Source organism: Myotis lucifugus, unplaced genomic scaffold (genome assembly GCF_000147115.1).
Source record: "Myotis lucifugus unplaced genomic scaffold, Myoluc2.0 scaffold_664, whole genome shotgun sequence".
Classification (NCBI taxonomy): Eukaryota; Metazoa; Chordata; class Mammalia; order Chiroptera; family Vespertilionidae; genus Myotis; species Myotis lucifugus.
In genome coordinates, this window is record NW_005871712.1 from 295,050 (window position 1) to 316,502 (window position 21,453).

The 21,453-nt window shown below is 45.2% G+C and overlaps 1 protein-coding gene across 1 annotated transcript in view; it reads left to right on the forward strand.

The window, feature by feature from the left end:
- Positions 1-21,453, forward strand: part of SCARB2 (scavenger receptor class B member 2) — a 57,124-nt gene that overhangs the window by 15,065 nt on the left and 20,606 nt on the right. Inside the window, exons 2-4 of the mRNA XM_023746371.1 lie at positions 3,910-4,067; positions 15,725-15,872; positions 17,112-17,300. Coding sequence (XP_023602139.1) covers positions 3,910-4,067; positions 15,725-15,872; positions 17,112-17,300 — 495 coding nt within the window. The remainder of the gene's footprint in view (positions 1-3,909; positions 4,068-15,724; positions 15,873-17,111; positions 17,301-21,453) is intronic.

Genomic DNA, 21,453 nt, shown 5'->3' on the forward strand with positions numbered 1-21,453 from the left:
GGACCCCCATTGTATATCAGACAAAATCTAGACTCCTGTGACCTCAGCCTCCTTCTCTAAATGAATCTCCCTACTCCCTAGAAAACTCGCACCGAATACTGTCCCATCTCTCTGTCTTTTATTGTCTCATTCTTCACAGCCACTGTCTTTCTGATTAAGCAGAGGGCTCCAGCAAAGACAGATGAACATGGAGCAGGCCGGGAGGAAGGGCTCACTCTGTCCAACCAGACAGGACAGTTGAATCAACCCTGGTTGTCCATCAGGCACCCACCCCTGTGACCGCCTTCTACTTGCCAAATGTTTGTTCATTCTTCCTGGCTCACTTTAAGCACCACCATTTTTCATCTCGATTCATAGAATCCATTGTGTGAACACTGCCGAGACCATACACTCCTTGGCCATTTGTCACGTGCTGCTTTATGTTGATGATCTTGCATGTGTGTATCAACATTCCCGTAAATAGAGGGTAAGCTCCTGGAACACAGAAACTTCATTGATGTTGCTGGGTATCCCCTACAATGCCTCGCACATACACTGTGTTTTCATGATGTACATGCGTAGTTCTGTACTTTGCAAGAAAACCATGGGTATAGCACTGCTTTAAACAGCTTTAAACAGTAAAGGGGGTCACAGAGAGACACAGATTTTTCTTTCCACCCACAAAAGGAACTGGCTGCACTCAGCTCTTGAGGGTGCTGGATTACTGATAAGATGCACAGATAGGTGTTAGATCTACATGTTTCAGGGCTTCTAATGAAGCTATTGCTTTCTTCTTGACTGGTGCAGGGAGAGATCAAGGAGTTGCGGGGACAGCGATGGACAGGGAGGGCCTCTCCCAGGAGAGTCCGCGCTGGCTTCCGAGGTTGGAGGGGAGGGGTTTCACGGTTTGTCTTGAAAGTTTTCTGTCTCATCCATCTGAGCTCAAATCAGGAAATCAGTTCTGAGAGTGAAGGCCAAGAATATTTTAATGTGCTGTTTGGATAGAAATCTGATGAGCAGACGTTCTGAACTGATGCCAAACCACCAGCCATCCCCAGCTCTCTGATGGGCCAGAACCCCTCCCAGCCCTGCAGATGCCCAGCTTTGCTTTGACAAGCTTAGGTTTTCTACATTCATTGATCCCAGAGCCCCTTTGTTTTTTCCCTGCCGAGATTCTTGGGATATTTTCTATTTAATAATAAAGCCATGTTATTATTATTCCTTGCAGCCTTGTTTCCATTAAATCGCAGGCCTGGTCGGCTAACGTGTGACATCCTGTATTGTGCTGCCACAGCACATTTTAGCCTGTGGTTTCTTACACGCTTTGAAAGCCAGTCCCTTTGTTTACTGTCACTCAAATCCTCACTGCCGGACGAATGACAGGTGGCATCAAGGAAGCTTCCCTTGGAAGCTACTATTTTCACTCGGGGCTTCGCATCGTCTGTATTGGTAGATCCCATTTTCCTTTTTTGATTTTCTTTTTAAACTTTTCCTCAATGTTAATTATTTTATTCAGTATAAACGTTTGGAAAATACAAAGCCAAATCAAGGAGAAAATAGCAATGACCTGGAGTTGATCACACAGAGTTGATCACTGTTCACATTTTGGTTTGTTTACTTGCAGTCTATGCTTTTACCTTTCTTGTGTATGTCAGTCATTTTTACTGTGAAAAGGTAGTTTTTCTGCATTAACAAGTTGAGGACTGTTAGGACTACTAGGTCTTAGGCTTCTGCCTGTTCCCCTCGGGTGTGGCATTGGTCAGGCTTCTGGTGCAGTGGAGAACAACCCCCCGCCCTCCGTGGCTTGTAGCAGAGACATTTATTCCGTACTCTGGTGTGCAGGATGGCTGCCATGGGAGCCTGGCTGGCTCCGCTGAACTAGGCTGGAGTTCGGGCTTCATGCCTGGTGCACACATCACCCTTTTAGGGCCTTGGCTAGAGGGTCCACTGCTACCTGGGGCAGGCTCTTCTTGACACGTCTCTTAAGACCTTAGCTTAAAATGGAGGCATTGCCATTTCACCCTTGTTCTGTTGATCAAATCAAGCTACTTGGCCAAGCCTGAAGTCTGTAAGGTGAAAAGAATACTCCTCTCCTGGGGGGAGGAGGCCATGGTGAATAAGTTTGGGTTTGCTAGGGGGGCCATAAAAAATACCACAGACTGGGAGCTTGGACAGCAGGCATTTGTTGTGCCATAATTCTGGGTGCTCGTCGGCTAAGGTCAAGGTGTCAGTGAGGTTGGTTTCTTCTGGGGCCTCTCTGTCTTTGGCTTGTAGACAGCTGTCATCTTCCTTTGTGTTTATTTGTTCTAATATCCTCTCATTCTAATGGGACATTGGTCATAGTGGATTATAGCCCTGACCTCATTTAACCGTACCTTTCTCTTTAAAAACTCTACTTCCAAATATAGTCTCATTCTGAGGTTAGGACTTTATTTTATCTATTTATTTTTTAATTAAATCTTTATTGTTCAGATTATTACAGTTGTTCCTCTTTTTTAAATACCCCAGCCACTTCACCTCAAGAGCTCAGCTTCCTCATCTTTAAAACGGGGTCAGCATCTCTGTGCTATGGGCTTGTTGGGGATTGAAAGACCCTGGTGGTGCCCACCCTGTGTGGCTCAGTGGTTGAGTGTCAACCCAAGAGGTCACCTGTTTGACTTCCGGTCAGGGCACATGGCCGTAGTGTGGGCTCAATCCCCAGTAGGGGGTGTGCAGGAGGCAGCCGATCGATGTTTCTCTCTCATCAATGTTTCTATCTCTCTCTCCCTCTCCCTTCCTCTCTCTATAAAATCAATAAAAATATTTTTAAAATCCCTGGTGGTGATGTCGGGATGTGTGTGGTTCTCACACAAATGGAAGGACCACAGTTAGCCTTCCTGGGTCTGCCTCCCTGTTCTTGTTCGTGGGGAGACTGGGAGTACCTGGGGCTTCTCAGAACGGCCTGCCTTCCACCGCAGCTGCAGGGAAAGGGGAATCTTTGTAACCCAGCCAATAGGACCTTTTGGGCACTTTCTTTAGCAGAGTTAAAGCTGGTGTTAATCAATTAAAGAGAGAAATTGCTTTTCTGTCCACTTCAGTTTTGTTTTATGCCCATCTCATATTGTTGTCTTGTCAGGGCCAGCCTGACAGGTTGAACCGGGCTGAGGTAGGGAGGTGGGAATTGAGAAAAGAAAGAAAGACAGGAGAGCGGGATCAGGAGGACTACAGCTCAATCGAGAGACTGCAGTAAGTTTATTAACCACGCAATGCCTTTTATACACAAAACACTGAATAGGAGGTCTGTCAAGAGGAATGTATTCTTTGTTCCTCTTAATCTCTAAGGGAGAGACAGAGCAGAAGAACAATTCTCAGTACAGCAAATCTCAGTAAATAGTTACAGACTTCTTGGTAAGCCATGAAAGGCTGTTCTCATTCTACAAAGGTTGCTCTCATTCTACTGATAACTGCCATCCAAACAAGTCTGGGAAAACTGTGTGGGTAAGGGTCCCAGCCCTGCTAGCCCCTTCAGGTGCAAGGACCGTGTCAGCTTACACCCGGTCTCCAACATTGTCTGTGTTGTAATTCCTACTTTTTGATCCCATTTCCAATGTGTAAAATTGGTTAACTTGTAAATATCTTTTATGACGAATTCAATTATAATAAACTGTTGTGGTTGTTGAAAATAAAAGTATGGCCTTCGTAACACATCCATGAGCCATGGCTCCAGCAACCTTTCCCGCCAATATTTTTGAAGACCTTTGATGCTTTCACAGGGCTCTGAGCCTCCTATGGGCGTAAGGCATGATCCTGCTCTCCAGGGACTGCAGTTGAATGCCTGTGAGAAAAACAAGCGAGTCAGGAGGTCAGCGCCGGAGGGTCCCTCGCTCTGCCCCTGCGTTCACAGCCAGCGGCCTTGCACGCTGCCAATCTCCTTTTGGGTTTCTCTCCTAGAATATTGTGCTGAGGAATGGGTCCGAGGCCTTCGACTCCTGGAAGCAGCCCCCTGTGCCTGTGTACATCCAGTTCTATTTCTTCAATGTCACCAATCCAGAGGAGATCCTCAGAGGGGAGATCCCGCGGTTGGAAGAAGTGGGGCCGTACACCTACAGGTGAGTCCTGGCCGCCTCCCTGCTGTCCTGGCAACACAGAGCACCCCCACCATGGCCCGAGTCCTCGGCTTTTCCCCCAGTGACCTCTGGGTGCTGCGCAGGAGCGCGGGCTTTGACCCCATCTGTGTGAGCTGGCTTTGTGGCCTGGAGCCGTCCCAGCCTCTTATGTTTAAATGGAGCTGCTTCTTGCCCTAGCCAGCTTGGCTCAGTGAATAGAGCATCGGCCTGCGGACTGAAGGGTCCCAGGTTCGATTCCGGCCAAGGGCACATGCCTGGGTTGCGGGCTCCATCCCCAGTGTGGGGTGTGCAGGAGGCAGCCAATCAATGATTCTCTCTCATCATTGATGTTTCTATCTCTCTCCTTCTCCCTTCCTCTCTGAAATCAATAAAGAAATATAAAAATAATAAAAATAATAAATAAATGCAGCTGCTTCTTCCTGGGGTGGCAGCAGGAGATTATTGAGCCCTGCAGTGCTGCTCTCAGCCCCACCCTTTAAGGTCACCATGTGATTGTCTTTGGTCACCCCTAGAACCTTCCCCTACTTCCCTCCCCGCTCATAGACCAGTTCCTAAAATGCGTTGTTCTGCAGAAAAGCCTACTAGTCTCCCACTCGCCCCTTTTCCCACCTTCCTGGGTCCGGGAGACAACAGTGGCAGTGTGGGTTAGAGTCTCTGGGGATTAGGAGAATTGCTTTAACGTGGTTTTTTGTTTGTTTGTTTTAATATATTTTTTATTGATTTCAGAGAGGAAGGAAAAGAGAGAGAGAGAGAGAGAGAGAGAGAGAGAGAAACATCAATGATGAGAGAGAATCATTGATCTGCTGCCTCCTGCACGTCCCACACTGGGATTGAGCTCACAACCCGGTCATGGGCCCTGACCGGGAATCAAACTGTGATCTCCTGGTTCATGGATCTACACTCAACCACTGAACCACACGGGCCAGGCTTTCATTGTTTTGTTTTGTTTTCCAAAAGTTAGTAGAGGGAGGCACTCGGGGGCCTTATGGTCAGAGCATTTTTCCTACTGCAGTATTCCTCCTCCCACAAGACAGCAGCCCTTCCCCTCCCTCCCCCACCCCACAGTAATCTTTCCTGTAAAGTTCCTCCTTAACAAGTTTTAAAACAAAATAGTAGAGAGAAGTCGATGGCAAGATCTTTCTTCTTCTGCAAAATGCTAAAAATTCCTCACAATTCTGTCGTAATCGATTGCACAATAAATGTTTGTGACTGATTCACTTAGTCTGAATGAGTCAGTCGGATTCTCAAGTGCCGGAATTCACAGATGAAAATCTCTGAATTGCCTGTTTTGGATCCGGCCTCTGCCACTTACTAGTTCTCTGTGCCTGGGTTTCCTTATCTATAAAGTGGAGATAAAGCGAGGACCTCCACCACAGGCTTGTGAGGGTTCCATGGGGTAATGAGTCAGTATTTACAAAATGCTTAGACTAGTGCCAGCCCATACAGCCCATAATCGGAGTTTGCTATTGTTGTCTTGGTCTGTGTACGTCAATGTACAGAATTGTAAAGATGAGCTCTGTTGTTATATAAAACAATTTTTAAAAAATAGGTCTTAATTTTATTTCTTTTTTTAAATCCTCACCTGAGGATATGTTTTAATTGATTTTTAAGAGAGAGAGAGAGAGAGAGAGAGAGAGAGAGAGAGAGAGAAACATGGGTCTGTTGCCTCCAGAATGCAACCCGGCCGGGGATCAAACCTGCAACCTAGGTATGTGCCCTGACCAGAATCAAACCCGCAACCTTTTGGTGCATGGGAGGATGCTCCAACCAACTGAGCCACCCAGCCAGGGATCAGATCTTTATTTTAAAAAGCAGTTTTTAATGTGTTTCTCCTTCCCTGGTCTCTTCCCTCCCCTCCCCTCCCCTCTCCTCCCCTCCCCTTCCTTTCCTTGGGTCCTAGTGACTCTCCCTGTGCCATGTCCCGGCCTGAGCATCTGGCTCCTTCTGTCTATTTAGCCCCTTGATTTGATTTTATTTGATTATTTAATTTTAATTTATTTTTGGCACTTTCAACCTAGAATTTTTTGCTCTAACCAGAGCTACCCAACAGAAATGTAACATGAGCCAAGTATATCGTTTAACATCTTCTAGTAGCCACACTTATAAAAGTAAAAAGAGGTAGGAGAAATTAATTTTAATATTTTATTTACCCCAATACCACCCAACATAGTATCATTGCAACATGTAATCAATAGTCAGAATTATTACTACACAGTACATGCTTTTTTTCCTGGTAAGTCTTTGAAATCCCACGTGTGTTTTATAGCAAACCTAATTTTGAACTAGCCGCATTCAGGTGTGCAGCAGCCACGTGTGGCTTGTGGCTACCATATTGGACACCGAGTTCTAGCCAGACTCCACTTGTAAGGCCCACGCTCCCGGCCAGTGTGCACTCTGTTCTCTCTGTCAGGAATGAACTCAGCACTGCACCTCTCCGCGCCGACGCGGCTTCCCCCTGCGACTTGCCCTGCCTTTGGATGCACTCTCCCTAGTGTGCGTCTATTAGACACAGACTAGGTGCATTTTAAGCACTGGTTTGTCTATCTGTCTTTCTTCCCAATATACTGGAGGCTCCGTGAGGGGCAGGAACAAAGCCCCTTAACTCTGAACATCTAGTGTAGTGAACATGGGTGGAATACTGAATGAAGCATCCTCCTCCATGGTTTAAATCATAGGAAGTACAAGAGGAGAAATTGTTTCAATCCATAGCACACAGACAGCTCATCTGGAGCCACAGGACTGCACCAGGGGAACCCAGGCGCCAAGGGTAGGTTCAGGAAAGGTTAGGTTTAAAAGGGTCCTGAAAATGACCCCCTTTCTTTGGGAACGGACGCTCACATGTTCAGTACAAACTGCAGTGTTCCTACAGGTGTTGAGTGGGTTGTGAGACCGGGGATTTGTAGAAAAGTGTGGCTTTTTAGGGAGACTTACAGCCCCCTGGCAGGCCTTTTACACTCATCCAGTGCAGGGGTGTGGAACCTTTTTTCTGCCAAGGGCCCTTCCAGGCCCAAACAAAATTGTCAACCTAAAGATTAGCCTGCTATATTTGGTCAAAGATCTAATTAGCTCACCCCTAATGCCTTGGCAGGACCAGGCCAAATGACCAAATGATTTCAGGGGCCTGATACAGCCCATGGGGCCAGACCTTCCCCACCCCTGCTCTAGTGGGTGTGATTTTTCTCGCCCATGATCTAATTGTGCTATTGTTCAGCTAGATCACATACAGCTATTCCAGTGGCTTCTGCCCCAGTGTTTAATAGTTCCATGGTGTCCCTCCCAGCTGAGTCAGCTGACACTGTCCATTGTGTGCAAAGAGTCCTGGGGCACAAAGAAGGGCAAGGTGCACTGGCCCCTAACTGGGTAGTGCAGTGGTCGGCAAACCGCGGCTCGCAAGCCACATGCGGCTCTTTGGCCCCTTGAGTGTGGCTCTTCCACAAACTACCACGTGCGGGCGCGCACGTACAGTGCGATTGAAACTTCGTGGCCCATGCGCAGAAGTCGGTTTTCGGAAAGGAGATAGACAAAACAAGTATACAAGACGAGTGTGGATGGGAGAGTTGGAAGGGGTCAACCTCAGCGAACGTACTTCAATCAGATTGAGGATGTTTTTAGCAAAGGCCAGCTTAGGAGTACCCTAATTAAGTTAATAACAATGTACCTACTATATAGTTTAAGTTTAAAGAATTTGGCTCTCAAAAGAAATTTCAATCGTTGTGCTGTTGATATTTGGCTCTGTTGACTAATGAGTTTGCCCAGGGGGAGGTAGTGGGTTGGCCCGGGGGGAGGGGGGGAGGGGGGGTTTCTGAGAGAGGGAGAGCCACGCGGGCTGTGGGGGGACTGATTAAATTTGACACACGATGTACAGTGGCATGTTTTACATATGGATGAGTTCAGAATATTAATGTTTTGCAAAAAGATGGTGGGACTTCCACATGTAGATAAAAACCAGTCAATCTGATTTAAGTAATGCAGTGTATAGTAAAGGTTTTTTTTAAAAAAATTTTTAATGAAAGTATAGTTGGCGTACAATGTTAATTAGTTTCAGGTGTACAACATAGTGATTTGACATTTATATACCTTATGATCTTTTCATCACACTAAGTCTAGTTACCATCTATCACCGTGCAAAGTCATGGGAGTATTATTGACTATATTCCCTATATAATGTACATTACATTCTGTGCCTTATTTATCTTATAGCTGGAATTTTGTACCTCTTCTTCCATGTCAACTTTTTTACCTGTCCCCCACTCCCACCCCTCTGACAGCCATCAATTTGTTCTCTGTTTCTATAAGTCTGTTTCTGTTTGTTTACTTGTTTTGTTTTTTCAGCTCCCACATACAAGTGAAATTATACGGTATTTGTTTTTTTCTGTTTGACATATTTCACTTAGCTTAATACCCCCTAGGTCCGTCCATGTTGTCACAAATGGAAAGATTTCATTCTTTTTATGGCTAACTAGTATTCCATTGTATATATGTACCACTACTTCTTTTTTAAAAAATATTTTTATTGATTTCAGAGAGGAAGGGAGAGGGATGGAAACATCAATGATGAGAGAGAATCACTGATCAGCTGCCTCCTGCACGTCCCTCACAGGGGATCGAGCCCGCAACCCAGGCATATGCCCTTGACTGGAATCGAACCTGGGACCCTTCAGTCAGCAGGCCAACACTCCATCCACTGAGCCAAACCAGCTAGGGCATGTACCACTACTTCTTTATCCATTCATTTACCAAGGGACAATTAGGTTGCTTCCAAATCTTGGCTATTGTAACTAGAGGCCCAGTGCACGAAATTCGAGCACTGGGGGTGGGGGGTCCCCTCGGCCCAGCCTGCACCCTCTCACAGTCCAGAGCCCTCGGGGGATGTCTGACCTACAGCTTAGTACTGCTGCTGTGTTCGCCAGCCATGAGCCCAGCTTCTGGCTGAGTGACGCTCCCCCTGTGGAAGCATACTGACCACCAGGGGGCAGCTCCTGCATTGAGCGTCTGCCCCCTGGTGGTCAGTGCATGACATAGCGACCAGTCATTCCGCCATTTGGTCGATTTGCATATTACTCTTTTATTATATAGGATGCTGCAGTGAACATAAGGGTGCACCTGTCTTTTCAAGTTAGTGTTTTTGTTTTTTTGAGATAAATACCCAGAGGTGGAATTGCTGGGTCTAGTGAAAGCTGCATTGAGTAGCCCTGAAATAAGCTTGTTGACACGAAGCTAATTTGTCTTATGTTCCTGTTGCTTAGTGACATATTTGCTAAAACATGTGTATCCAACTTAAGATATTACAAGACTTCTGCATCCTTTTTGAGATTTATTTTCTATTTTGTCAGGTTTCTTTTCCTATTATTGAACATTTCAATAATTTTAAAAAATCAACTTGTCTAAGGGCTCTTTCAGCTACTTTCCTATTTCTGAGACATATTTGCTAAATTCAGAATATCCCATTAAACATCTCCGCTTTTTCAGTTTCTGAGTTTTGTTGTTGGGATTGTTCATTTCTCTTGTAGGCTCCTATTACTGCTTTGACAGTAAGGAAAAAGATGTGAGGGATAAATATCTCATAGTGTTTTATTATTATTCATTGAGCATTAAGTAATACTGGATTATGAAATAATCAACATATACACTATCATATATAGCATTATCTTTTAAAGAAACTTGAAAATGCAGTAAGAAAACTACTACTATCCCTAGTTTCATGGACACCAAGATAACCAATGCTAATATTTGAGTGGATCTCTTCTTAGCCATTTCTCCATGGATTTTATTTTTATATGGTCTTCATACTGTCTTTACATATATTATACATGCACATGTACATAACATGTATATTCTATTCCCTTAATATTACATCTTAGGTATCTTCCCATGTATGTCTTGGTTTTATACTAATACTAGGAGCCCAGTGCATGAATTCGTGCACCTTGAAAGGAACTGTGGGCTGCAAGGCTGCGGTAGGCACAGTGGTGGCCCGTCCTCTGTGACCCTGCCCAGCCCCTCCCGTCGCCGCCCCCTGCCCCCTTTCTGCCAGCAGCCTCACTCCCACCACTGCCGCTCCCACATGCTGATGGCGCTGGCCCCACTCGCACCCACTGACACCATGGAGCAATTGGGGCTGGCACCAGCAGCGGGTGCAGGCAATTGAGGCTCTAGCGCTGGCAGCAGGTGCAGTGCCAGGTGGCTGGCTTGGTGTGGTGCCCAATTTTCAGTAACCACCAGAGGCTCACCCCAATGACAGTGACCGGTGCCCCGGCTTGGTGTGGTGCCCCCACTCACCTGCTCCACCATACTGGCGCAGCCAATGCCTGCCATGTTCCGCACATGCCCCCTGGTGGTCAGTGCACGTCATAGTGACCAATTGTTCGGTTGTTTGGTTGTTCCGCCGTTTGGTCTATTTGCATATTAGCCTTTTATTATATAGGATATTTTTATAATGATAATATTCAAGAGGTAGCAGGAATAGTGTTAAAACACTTTATTTAACCGTTCCCTTTTTGGACACCTATCAGTTGTCATTTCGTTCTTTGATTACCACGTGGATTGAATGTTCTCCTCATGTTTGCCAACTGATTGTGTTTCCACTCTGAGTTCTTGTCCTTTGCCCATGTGCCCATTTGGATTCTGGTTTGTCTGTGCCAGTCTGTAAACCTTTATATGCAACAATGTTAACCCTTCGTTACAGTTGTGGCAACTGTTTTTCTATCCTTTGCCTGTTTTATGTTTAAAATTTACATAGAGTGAAATCCATTCCTATATGAACTTTCCTATCATTTCTGAGCTTAAAAAGTCCAATTCCCTTCAAAGGTTTGCTGTTCAAGTCTATTTTCTTGTAGATCTATTTTTTTGCATTTAATTTCTTAAGGATTTAATTGTCTCCTTGCAATTTAGCAAAGGTAGGAACTTTGTTCAATCTTCCAAATTCTGAACATTAGCCCTTCGATCCTTTACTCATCTCAGAGCCAAGCCGAATCAATTTTTTTAATATCAAAGAGATGATAGAAAATTTAGAAATTCTATGGTTATTGTTTCCTCCATTAAAATATTTTCTAAACCTGGCTCACTCTTCTCTGATACCACTTCTTTTTCAAAACAGAAACAGTGTCTTTAGATGAGTTTCTTAAAAAAATCTTTGAACTGCTCAAAAGTAAGAACAGTAGAAAAAGATTCCCCCCACCTTGCCCTGCACCAACGGTGAGGGCCAGGCACTGTGAGTTCCAAATGCACTGGTTGTCCTGAGTGAGTTGCGGGCGCTGGCCAGGGGGTCCAGGTACCGCCGCGAGGACGGAGGACCGTTTCCGGCTTCGGGAGTGAAGATGCTTCTTGCCCACACCCAACAGATGTGGGCACACCCTCCCTGCCCCACCTGCGCTTTCTCAGCACCCAGCTCTGAGCTTTCGGTGTTCAGCCCCTCACGCAGTGGGCCGGGCAGTGGTAACGGGAAGTTAAACCCTGTGCTGCTCAGCACCCTCCCTGAGGCCTGCTTCCCGCCTCTGCCCTTGCTTCCTGGTCATGCGTCCACCCTGTGACTTCACTTCTCCATCCACTCTCTGGTCAGCTCAGCCGTGCCCTGCGCTGCAGGCCACTCATCCTCCCGCAGGACCCGTTTCCTCACCCTCCACTGCCCAGCGGGGCCTGTGCTCTCTGCTGTGCTGCCTGCCTGGAAGCCCCTCCAGCCTCCCAACCAGGGGGAGCCTGCTCCTTCCAGAACCAGCCCCACCGTGTCCCTGCACAGCACCTTCCTCAGGACTCCCATCCAGTGGCCGTTCCAGGTGTGAGGTAGCTGCTCCAGGTGTGAGGTAGCTGTTCCAGGTGTGAGGTAGATGTTCCAGGTGTGAGGTAGCTGCTCCAGGTGTGAGGTAGCTGCTCCAGGTGTGAGGTAGCTGCTCCAGGTGTGAGGTAGCTGGTTAGGTGGAAGTGTCTGTGCTGCACCAGGTTCTTTGAGCACAGGAACCAGGTCTTAACATCTCTCCATCTCCAGAGCTAGTGCAAGCCCTCACACATAATGTTACTAGCTACTTGTTTCCTAAGCTCTTAGTATGTGCCAGGTAGTGTTCTGAATGGATGACAAGCTTATGCAAATTTAATTCTCACCACAATCCTATAAGGAAGGTACATTCTTACCTCCACTTGCCTACAAGGAGGCCCCTCCACCCTCCACAAGCCTACAAGGAAGGTACGTTATTGCCCAGGAAACTGAGGCATGGAAGCAATGAGTAACTTCTCCTTAGTCACAGAGCTAGTAACGGGTGAAGCCAGAATGGAATGCGGAGCCTGGCAGTCAGATCTTAACCCACACTTTGCCCACTGTTGCCAGTCACTTCTGAGTGATTCTTAGCAGAGAGCACTGGGTGAATGAAGAACTACAGTGACGGAAGATAAGGATTAGTGCGGGAAACGTGTAAACTCGGGCCGATTGTAACTGCGTATTACCAAATATTTCATTTCAATCGAACCCATACTTCAAAAGATATAGGCATTTTAACGCGCCATCTTATATTTTGGCGGGAAATTCACCCGACACCGTAGTGTTAACCCACACTTTGCTCACTGTTGCCAGTCACTTCTGAGTGATTCTCAGCAGAGAGCACTGGGTGAATGAAGAACTACAGTGACGGAAGATAAGGATTATATGATAGTACCAGAGGCCCAGTGCACGAATTCGTGCACCAGTGGGGTCCCTCGGCCTGGCCTGCGGGATCGGGCTGAAACTGGCTCTCCAACATCCCCCGAGAGGTCCAGGATTGTGAGAGGGCACAGGCCAGGCCAAGAGACCCACCAGTGCATGGTTGGGGCCGGGGAGGGACCGAGAGAGGGCTCCAGGGCATGTCCGGCCCATCTCCCTCAGTCCCAATTGGCTGGACCCCAGCAGCAAGCTAAACTTACCAATCAGAGCATCTTCCCCCTGGTGGTCAGTGCATGTCATAGCAACTGGTCGACCAGTTGACTGTCCGCCCCCTGGTTGTCAGTGCATGTCATACCGAGCGGTTGAGCAGCCTTAGCATATCATTAGCATATTACGCTTTGATTGGTTGAACGGCCAACCAGATGACCGGACACTTAGCATATTAGGTTTTTATTATATAGGATTGTATATACCTAACTTATCCAAAATCTCCGATGTATTGCACAGTTAGATGTTAATTTTCCAACTAATTAAAATGATTCCTTTTGGTTTCCTTACTTCAGGCTATGGTTTTCCTTCTGGGCTGATGAGACCTTACTGAAACATTCAGGAGTTTTTAAAATAATTTTTTTTATTTAAAAAAGTTAAAGAACTTTAAAAAAATGATTTAAAATGAAATATCTCTAACATCACCCAGGTCTTTTCCTGCCTGATGGAGTGTAACCCAACCTTTTCTTAGTGACTGGGGCCACCAGGGTGAATAACAAATATTAAGCTGTCATCTGAGCCTGGGGTGTTGTGGGCCTTCAACACCAGGATTTATTGGCATCTGCTAAGTACCAGGGACCATACCAGGCACTTCGAAATATGGTTTCTTAATTAATTGTCGAGGCCAAAGATTTGCTTTGCCTAAAAAAACAAAACAAAAATGCCTTTGTTTCTATTTCTAGAAGCTTCTTTGGTCTTGGCAGACACTGTATAGCAGTGCTTGTTCACTTCTTGCTCTCAGTCCGCTGTTCCCTAGAAGGCCGCCCTGCTCTGGTGGACTCTGGCTGACCAGCTGGGTGCCCAGACTTGCCGGCATGTGGCCTCCCGAGGCGGCCGCCGTGACGGGAGCGCTTGGGTTTCCTCGGACTGTGCTCCTCGGACGACGTGACTACCTGTTGTTCTGAGAGGGAGGCCCCTCGCCACCTCTCTCCTTGGCTTCCTCGGCCTCTGCCGAGTGGGAGGCCGCCTCTGACCACCAGGCACCGTCTCCTTCGGTTAGAGCCCTCTGCAAAAGCCGCGAGTCAGGCATGCCTTAGGTGGCTGGAGGCTGAGGGGAAGTCATGCGGTTAGTTGTGAGTGACCTGTCATGTTCCCTTGGTGCCTGCCAAGTGAATTCAATATTTTTGTGGTTTGGGAATCCATGGCTTTGACTTTTTAAAATGTACTGAGAAACCCAGTGAATGACAACAAGGCTTAAAGTGACTGGAGCCCCCACGCTCAGGTTCCCTTTAAAACATCAGGTTCTTACAGGGTGAGCTGTAAAGAAAACCTTTCAAAGTCCCCCCAGAGTCAGTGCACATAAATAAACAAATGATGCCGGCTCTAGGGTTGGGATTGCTCAGGCCATTAGGTTCATGACCCAGGGCTCAGTGAAAAAAAAAATAAAGGCTTTAGCAAGGTCATCAGTTTTCGTCATTAGTTCGAAAACTCGGCAGAGTTGATCCCTGGGGTTTTGGCCGGACTGACGTTGAATCCCAGCTCTTTGCTCCCTGGCCCGGCTTTCTTTGTGTGCAAACTGGTGTTCACCCTGGGGTTATTTTTTCTACGTCTAGTTTCTTAGTGGTCAGCCAGGCCAGTGTGGGGTCCTGGGCCCTGGTTATACGTGGTTGCACCCTGAGAAGTCCTTCCCTCTTCCCCTTGGCTGCAGGGAGGCTCTGGGATGGGAAGGAGTGGAGAGGAATCCCCCTCTGCAGGCACCAGCCTTGGCAGAGGCAGCGATTTGCCTTTGAAATTTCCTCTTCGCCTCCAGTTGCTAACCAGTCCCTTTGCATTAACTTCTCTGTAGAGTCAAGGAAACTTGGGATGTGAACTCAGGGGACCAGGATTCTCAGCCTTGTTCTGCCACCTCCTGGTTAATCCTGGGCTAGTTACTTTATCTGAATCTCCCTTTTCTCATTTACAGAAAGACTGGGTTATGGGGAAGAAAGGCAGGGTCCAGGGCAACCGAATCTCTGGAGCACAAGGATCCTCGCTCATGTGCGCCCCCTGGAGGAAGCCGGTATTTCGACCGTGCAGCGGTTCTCAACCTGTGGGTCGCAAACAATGAAAATACATCCCGCATATCAGATATTTACATTACGATTCATAACAGTAGCAAAATTACAGTTATGAAGTAGCAACGAAAATAATTTTATGGTTGGGGGTCACCACAACATGAGGAACTGTATTAAAGGGTTGCGGCATCAGGAAGGTTGAGAACCACTGAGAGGCTCTGGGCTCAGGAGTCAAGGCCAAAGGGAAAAGAATTGGTTGAGCTCGGGTCCCACGCCGCCGACCAGTGCAGGAGAGGAAAGAAAATCAGGGTCTGGCCAGAAAAAAAAAAGGGCAGTGCATGTCTAGCAATCAAAATCCCACTTAGCTACCCCCTAAGTGCAAATTGCACAAGTGTTTTAACAGGACGGCCTCTATCAGATTTTGTATGTATTCCTCGTGAATATATTTTGGGAACAAACCATAACCCAGAGTTCATTGGCTTTGTTGCCCTCGTCAAGGTGACCCTGACCATTGTGTTTTCCAATTTGTGGAGGAAAAGAATGGAAATGACAGATTTTTGAGAAGACTCGATCCTGGGCCTCACTTCCTCACTTTATAAACTGGAGCTTTCATCTCGTTTTCACGGTGTCAGTACTGGCATGCAGTCTCTGTAATGGTTATACTGGAAATAGCTTTGATACTGAAAGAAGGGGGACATACTGCGTTTTAAAGTAGTGACTGTTTTCAAACAAAATCTATTTCTTTCTTTTAGGGAAATCAGAAACAAAGCGGATATTCAGTTTGGCGAAAATGGAACAACCATATCTGCAGTTAGCAACAAGGCCTATGTTTTTGTTCAAAACCTATCTGTTGGAGACGCTAAAAGTGACTTAATTAGAACACTTAATATTCCTGCAGTGGTAAGTTAGCATTTTAAGTACCATTATTATGGATTTTAGAAGAAAGGTAAAAGCTAACTTAAGGCTATTATGGCTTTATGTTTAGGAGTTAAGTTATGTTAAAAAATATATACATATATAAAAAGAAAAATATGTTTTCCCTTGCCCTTCTTTAAAGTTTATCTTAGACAGTTTTCTGAGGTCTTTCAAACAAGGTCTTTTCAAATAGTGACGGAAGGCAAATTTTAGAATTTCTTTTCACAATTTCTTGCTGTGTGTTCAGGATCAGCACTTATATAATTATGTCTCTAGGGTTTTTTTTAAGTAGTTAATAATTTTTTAAAATATATTTATTGATTTCAGAGAGAGGAAAGGAGAGAAAGAGATAGAAACATCAATGAGAGAGAATCATTGATTGGCTGCGTCCTGCACGCCCCCTCCTGGGGATTGAGCCTGCAACCGGGGCATGTGCCCTGACCTGGAATCAAATTGTGACCTCTTGGTTCACAGGTTGATGATCAACCACTGAGCCATACCGGCCGGGCGAGTAGCTAACAATTTTCAAAATATTTATCTGCCCCTTGTTTTGGTTCAGAAACTCTAGCCATAGAATTTGCATACCACTTCTTAATTTAAGTTCTAGGATTTTTAAGTTCTCAAAATACCTATTGGCTGTTTTCCCCCATTCCAAATAATAGGGACTGGGCTGTTGATTACAGCCTGGAGTGGTTTCAATGGGCTCTGATTACAATGGCAATTCCATCTCAGAACAATACAGTTGACACCCAGGAAACGTTCCTGTTCGCCTACACTAACCCCCTCTGAGGCTCCCACACTAACTTCTAGGTGACCACTCATGGTGGACCCAGGGCCTAGAAAACTGCATCCCAGATCTGGCCCTGCCCTGCCCCTAGTGGAGTTTATAATGAGGGCCCCAGCCTCTGTGCCCGAGCAGGAGGAAGATGGCGCCACCTAGTGGCCAAAGATGCCAATGTACTTACAAGAGCTTTTCCCTTTCCTCCTGCTGAGTGGGGATAACAGGGTGGCCATGGGGATGTTGAGATCACAGTTAGAAATGTTAACCCTGAGAAAGGGTAGTAACGGAGGAGTTTTATTCTTGTACACAGAGCCAGAGAGGAGTCCATTGGCTAATTTTCCAGCTATTTAATTCCAACCTTTAAGTTTCCAGCTCCCTTTGCTGAAGGCTCAGCAGGAGAGTGGGTGGGTATGCTGTTCTCTGAATTTGCCTGTGCTTCTCAGACTGCCATGGAATGGGCGCAGGAAGGCATCATCCAGAGGATCATCCACGCCCTGATAAAGGCCTACCAGCAGACGTTCTTTGTGACGCACACGGTCCACGATTTGCTCTGGGGCTACAAAGATGAACTCATGTCCCTCATCCACCCTTTCAAACCTGAAGTCCCCCCCTATTTTGGCTTGTACTATGGGGTAAGTGGAATTTTTTTCTGAGCCTCTTTGTTCAGCTGAGGGGGTAGCCCAAGCCAGATTTCATCCTCACTCTGAGTTTCTCCTAGGAGACCAAAATTGCCCGGAATTCTAGATGTCTTGTACAGTATGTAAAAAATAAGAACGTGTTTTTAGTCAGGGGGGGGGGGGCGGGGGAGGGACACTTCTCCCATGATGTGCTGCCAGTGCTGACTGTGAATGAGTTTAACTGTGAAAATATAGGGTGTCCCCCCAAAATGTATGCACACTTTGAATAATTATTAATTCCAATATTTCTTTCTTTTTAGATTTAACCCATTGGAATTAATAATTATTCAAAGTGTGTATGCATTTTTGGGGACACCCTGTACATAGTGTGGCTGAGCCATCCATCAGGTGCGATCTTTCAACCCATCATACAATTCAGTGTTCAATGCCAAGTCTCATTTTGATGGTTTGGGCCTCTACAAGCCCTCTACCATCACCCAGATTCCGTGGATTTCCCACATTCAGAAAACACACACACACAAAAACAACTTAGAATCAGAGGGCCTAGGTTTGCATTTTGACTTCTTCATTTAACAGGTATGGGACTTTTCATTTAACAGGTATGGGACTTTTCATTTAACAGGTATGGGACTTTTCTGAGCCTCAGTTTCATCACTCCTAGCTTGAGACTAGCCGTACCCACACTTCAAAGGTTGGTTTGAAATGGCTAAGAAGTCCATCCATAAAAGTGCTTTTCAAACTATGAGTTCATTGCAATACATACTTCAGGAATCATTATTTATTTGTTAATCCTCACCTTAGGATATTTTTTCCGTTGCTTCTTCAGAGAGAGAGGAAGAGAGGCAGGAAGGGGAGAGAGAGAAAGAAACATCGATGTGAGACACATCGACTGGTTGCCTCCCGCATGCACCCCGACTGGGGTTGAGGGGGAGGGCTGGGAATGAACTGCAACCCAGGTACGTGCTCTTGACCAGGAATCGAACCTGCGACCATTCGGTGAGTGGGCCAACACTCTAACCACCGAACACACCAGCCATGGCAGGAACCATTATTCTTTTTCTCCTTCATGACTGGCTCCAAAAAATGACCCTGAATTAATATGAATGACTGGTATATGTTTTTGTTCTGGAGCCAAATAAACTCTCTGTAGTGTTGTTGGAAAAAAAGAAAAAGAAAAGAAGAAAAAAAGACAGTGTTTTTGTTTAGTTTTTCATCTGCTCTGGCCAAATACTAACTCTTTAGCCAAAAGCACAGAAGTTCATTCAGTGACCTGGATAGTCTGTGAAGTTCTGCATCCGCCCAGTCCTGGCCTCAAGCCTTTCCTCAATCCTAGGGTTTCTGCCTGCATTTGCCTCTGATACCCTAGGCCTGTGTGCCTGTCCACCTGCTCACCCTTAGTTAACACCAACAAACACTTTTCCTTCGAAGACTTTAATGCGGAAACAACAAACAATTAGTGGGGGGAGGTCCGGGAAGGGGGCGGGGTGTGAGAATGAATAGGATAAGGTGAATTCACAGAGCTCCTGAGAAACAGGGAAATGGTTCACTATCAGATACTCTTGTTTGCTTATTGCAAGGCCAATCAGCATCTCTGTACCTGCTGATTTTAGGGTACCTCTGTTCTTCTTGATATAAGAGAGTTCAGGCACCTCCCACTGGGTGTGTACTCTCTGATGTACAAAACTCTAGTTGCTGGAAAGTATCTTTGAGAAGTCAGGCAGCCTAGCCAATTCCACCGGGAGGATGGCATGCTGGTGGTATGAATGCTGTAGTGATATCCTCAGAACATTTCTCAACCTCCTGCAGTCATGTGTTCCTTACATACAACTCACACCCCTACCACAATAACACAAAACCTAGTTATCCTTGCTTGTCCTCACATAAAAGTCCTAGTGAGAGACGGGGAAGCATCACGTTCAGTGTGTGATTCTTGGGCAGGTAACAGCTGGGCAGAACCCTTTTTGAGTTACTCTGAAACATTTGAACACTTAACCACGTGGCCACATCTGAGTTCGGTGGAGGAGTTCAAGACGCAACATACATGCATTTTTTAAATTGGTAGTTCAGCATTTTTTGTACATGGGGTATTTGAATTTTCAACCAAGTTATAATGTTCACACCGCTGCTCTTAAAGAAGAGTCCTGCCTCATTTCTTAAAGTCACGTAAAATTTCATACATGGAACATGACATGGCCCGGATGTATATGGACCATGTTGATATATTAATATAGTTGGCAAAATAAAGTGACAAAAAAGACCCAAGTAGGCAAAACAAAACAAAACAAAACATGAAAAGAGAATTCACAAAGGGTGTGCATGCTTTCTAAGGTATATAGCTGAAGGATAGGAAAAAAGAGTTCAACCTCAGTGAATACAGAAATGCAGAAAGAAGCAAGAAACCGTGTGTGTGTGTGTGTGTGTGTGTGTGTGTGTGTGTGTGTGTGTGTGTGTGTCAGGGGTGGGGCGGGGGGGTTGTTCCTCCAGTTAGCAAAGTTTAACAAAAGCCATTTGGGGAACTAAACTGATTTATGCTGCTACTTCCACCACTTCCCAGCTGGGTGACCTTGAGCAACTTGATAATATGTATCAAAAGTCTTAAAAATGTTCCTGTTCTTTTATCTAGTAATTTCACTTTTAGCAGTCTGTTTAGAAAACTAAAGTACTGAAAATTTTGTTAGGCATAAATATATTCATACAACATTCTTTATAGTAGCAAAAACCCTCAAAACTAAATACCCAATACTAGGAGAGTGGTTAAGTAAATTATTTTCACAAAATGTCATGAGTCATTAAATTATATCTATAAAGAATTTTGATAACACGGGAAATAAGTTTTATGCTTAAGTAAAAAATATGCATATATATATGTACAATTGTAGATATGTATAAAAATAAATGTACATATTACATATATTACATATAAATATATCTTAGCTCTATAAACATATCTTGTGTAGAAAAAAGACTGAAAACAGACCAAATACTAATTGCAGTTCCTATTAGTTGAGAGGATGATGAATAATTGGTATATTTTTATACATCATTCTGTATTTTCTAATAAGAATTATTACTTTTATAACCAGAATATTCTATTATGTTTATAATCAGAACAAACCCCCATTTTAAAAAGAAAGCAGGACACGAGTACTAGGCCTCAATTTATTAACCCCAAAACCATCTGTGTTAAGACCCTAAAAATATATCTACGACAAAACTTGAAACATAGCTTAGGGCAATGGAAATAGAATAGTCGGTTATTTTATTATTCTTGATATACAATAAAGTGCCTGCCACATAATGAGCATTTAATAGTAAAAATTTAAAAGAACAAAACAATTATAATAATAATTTTAGGAGATGTGCACCATGAGGGCAGCGACTTCTGTGTTTTGTTCACGGATCCAGCTCAAGCGCCTGGAATACTTCTACCATTTAAAGTGTACAATTTAGTGGTTATTAGTATATTCACAAGATTTTGCCATCATCACCACTTTCTAATTCTAGAACATGTTTATCATCCTCTCCACAAAAACCACATTCCCATTAGCAGTCACTTCCACTTCCCCTCCTACTAGCCCCTAGCAACCACTTTCTGTCTTTCTGGATTTGCCTATGAATCCGTAGATTTTTTTTTAGAAGTTCAATGGTTGGCATCGTTTCTTGTTTCCTTTTTGGTTTTGTAAAGAAAAATAAGGTTTTGTGGGGTTTGTTTTTGAAACAAAACATAAGCCCCCTCCCTGCCCAGCCTGCCTCCTGACCCTGTGAGGTGCTGGATCGCCTAGTCCTGAGTAAAGGGCAGGTTGGCCTGGGCCACAGAGGAGAGGAGAGGAGAGGGGTGGGGAGGGGAGGAGAGTAGGTTCTCCGTGTGGGAGCTTCCTCAGAGCCAGAGAGGAAGGGGATTTGGGACTGCAGTGTGGCTTTATTAGGCAAAAAATAACTGCAGTGTGGCTTTATTAGGCAAAAAATAAAATTAAAATCTTGACACTCTTATGCACTATACAAATGGAGGGCAAGGGGCACCACTTCTGAGTTGGGATCATTGGACATTCATATAAATGGAGTCATACAATATAGATCTTTGCTTTGGCTCTTTTATTTAGTACTAGAGGGCCGGTGCACAAAAATTTGTGCACTTGGGGGGGTCCTC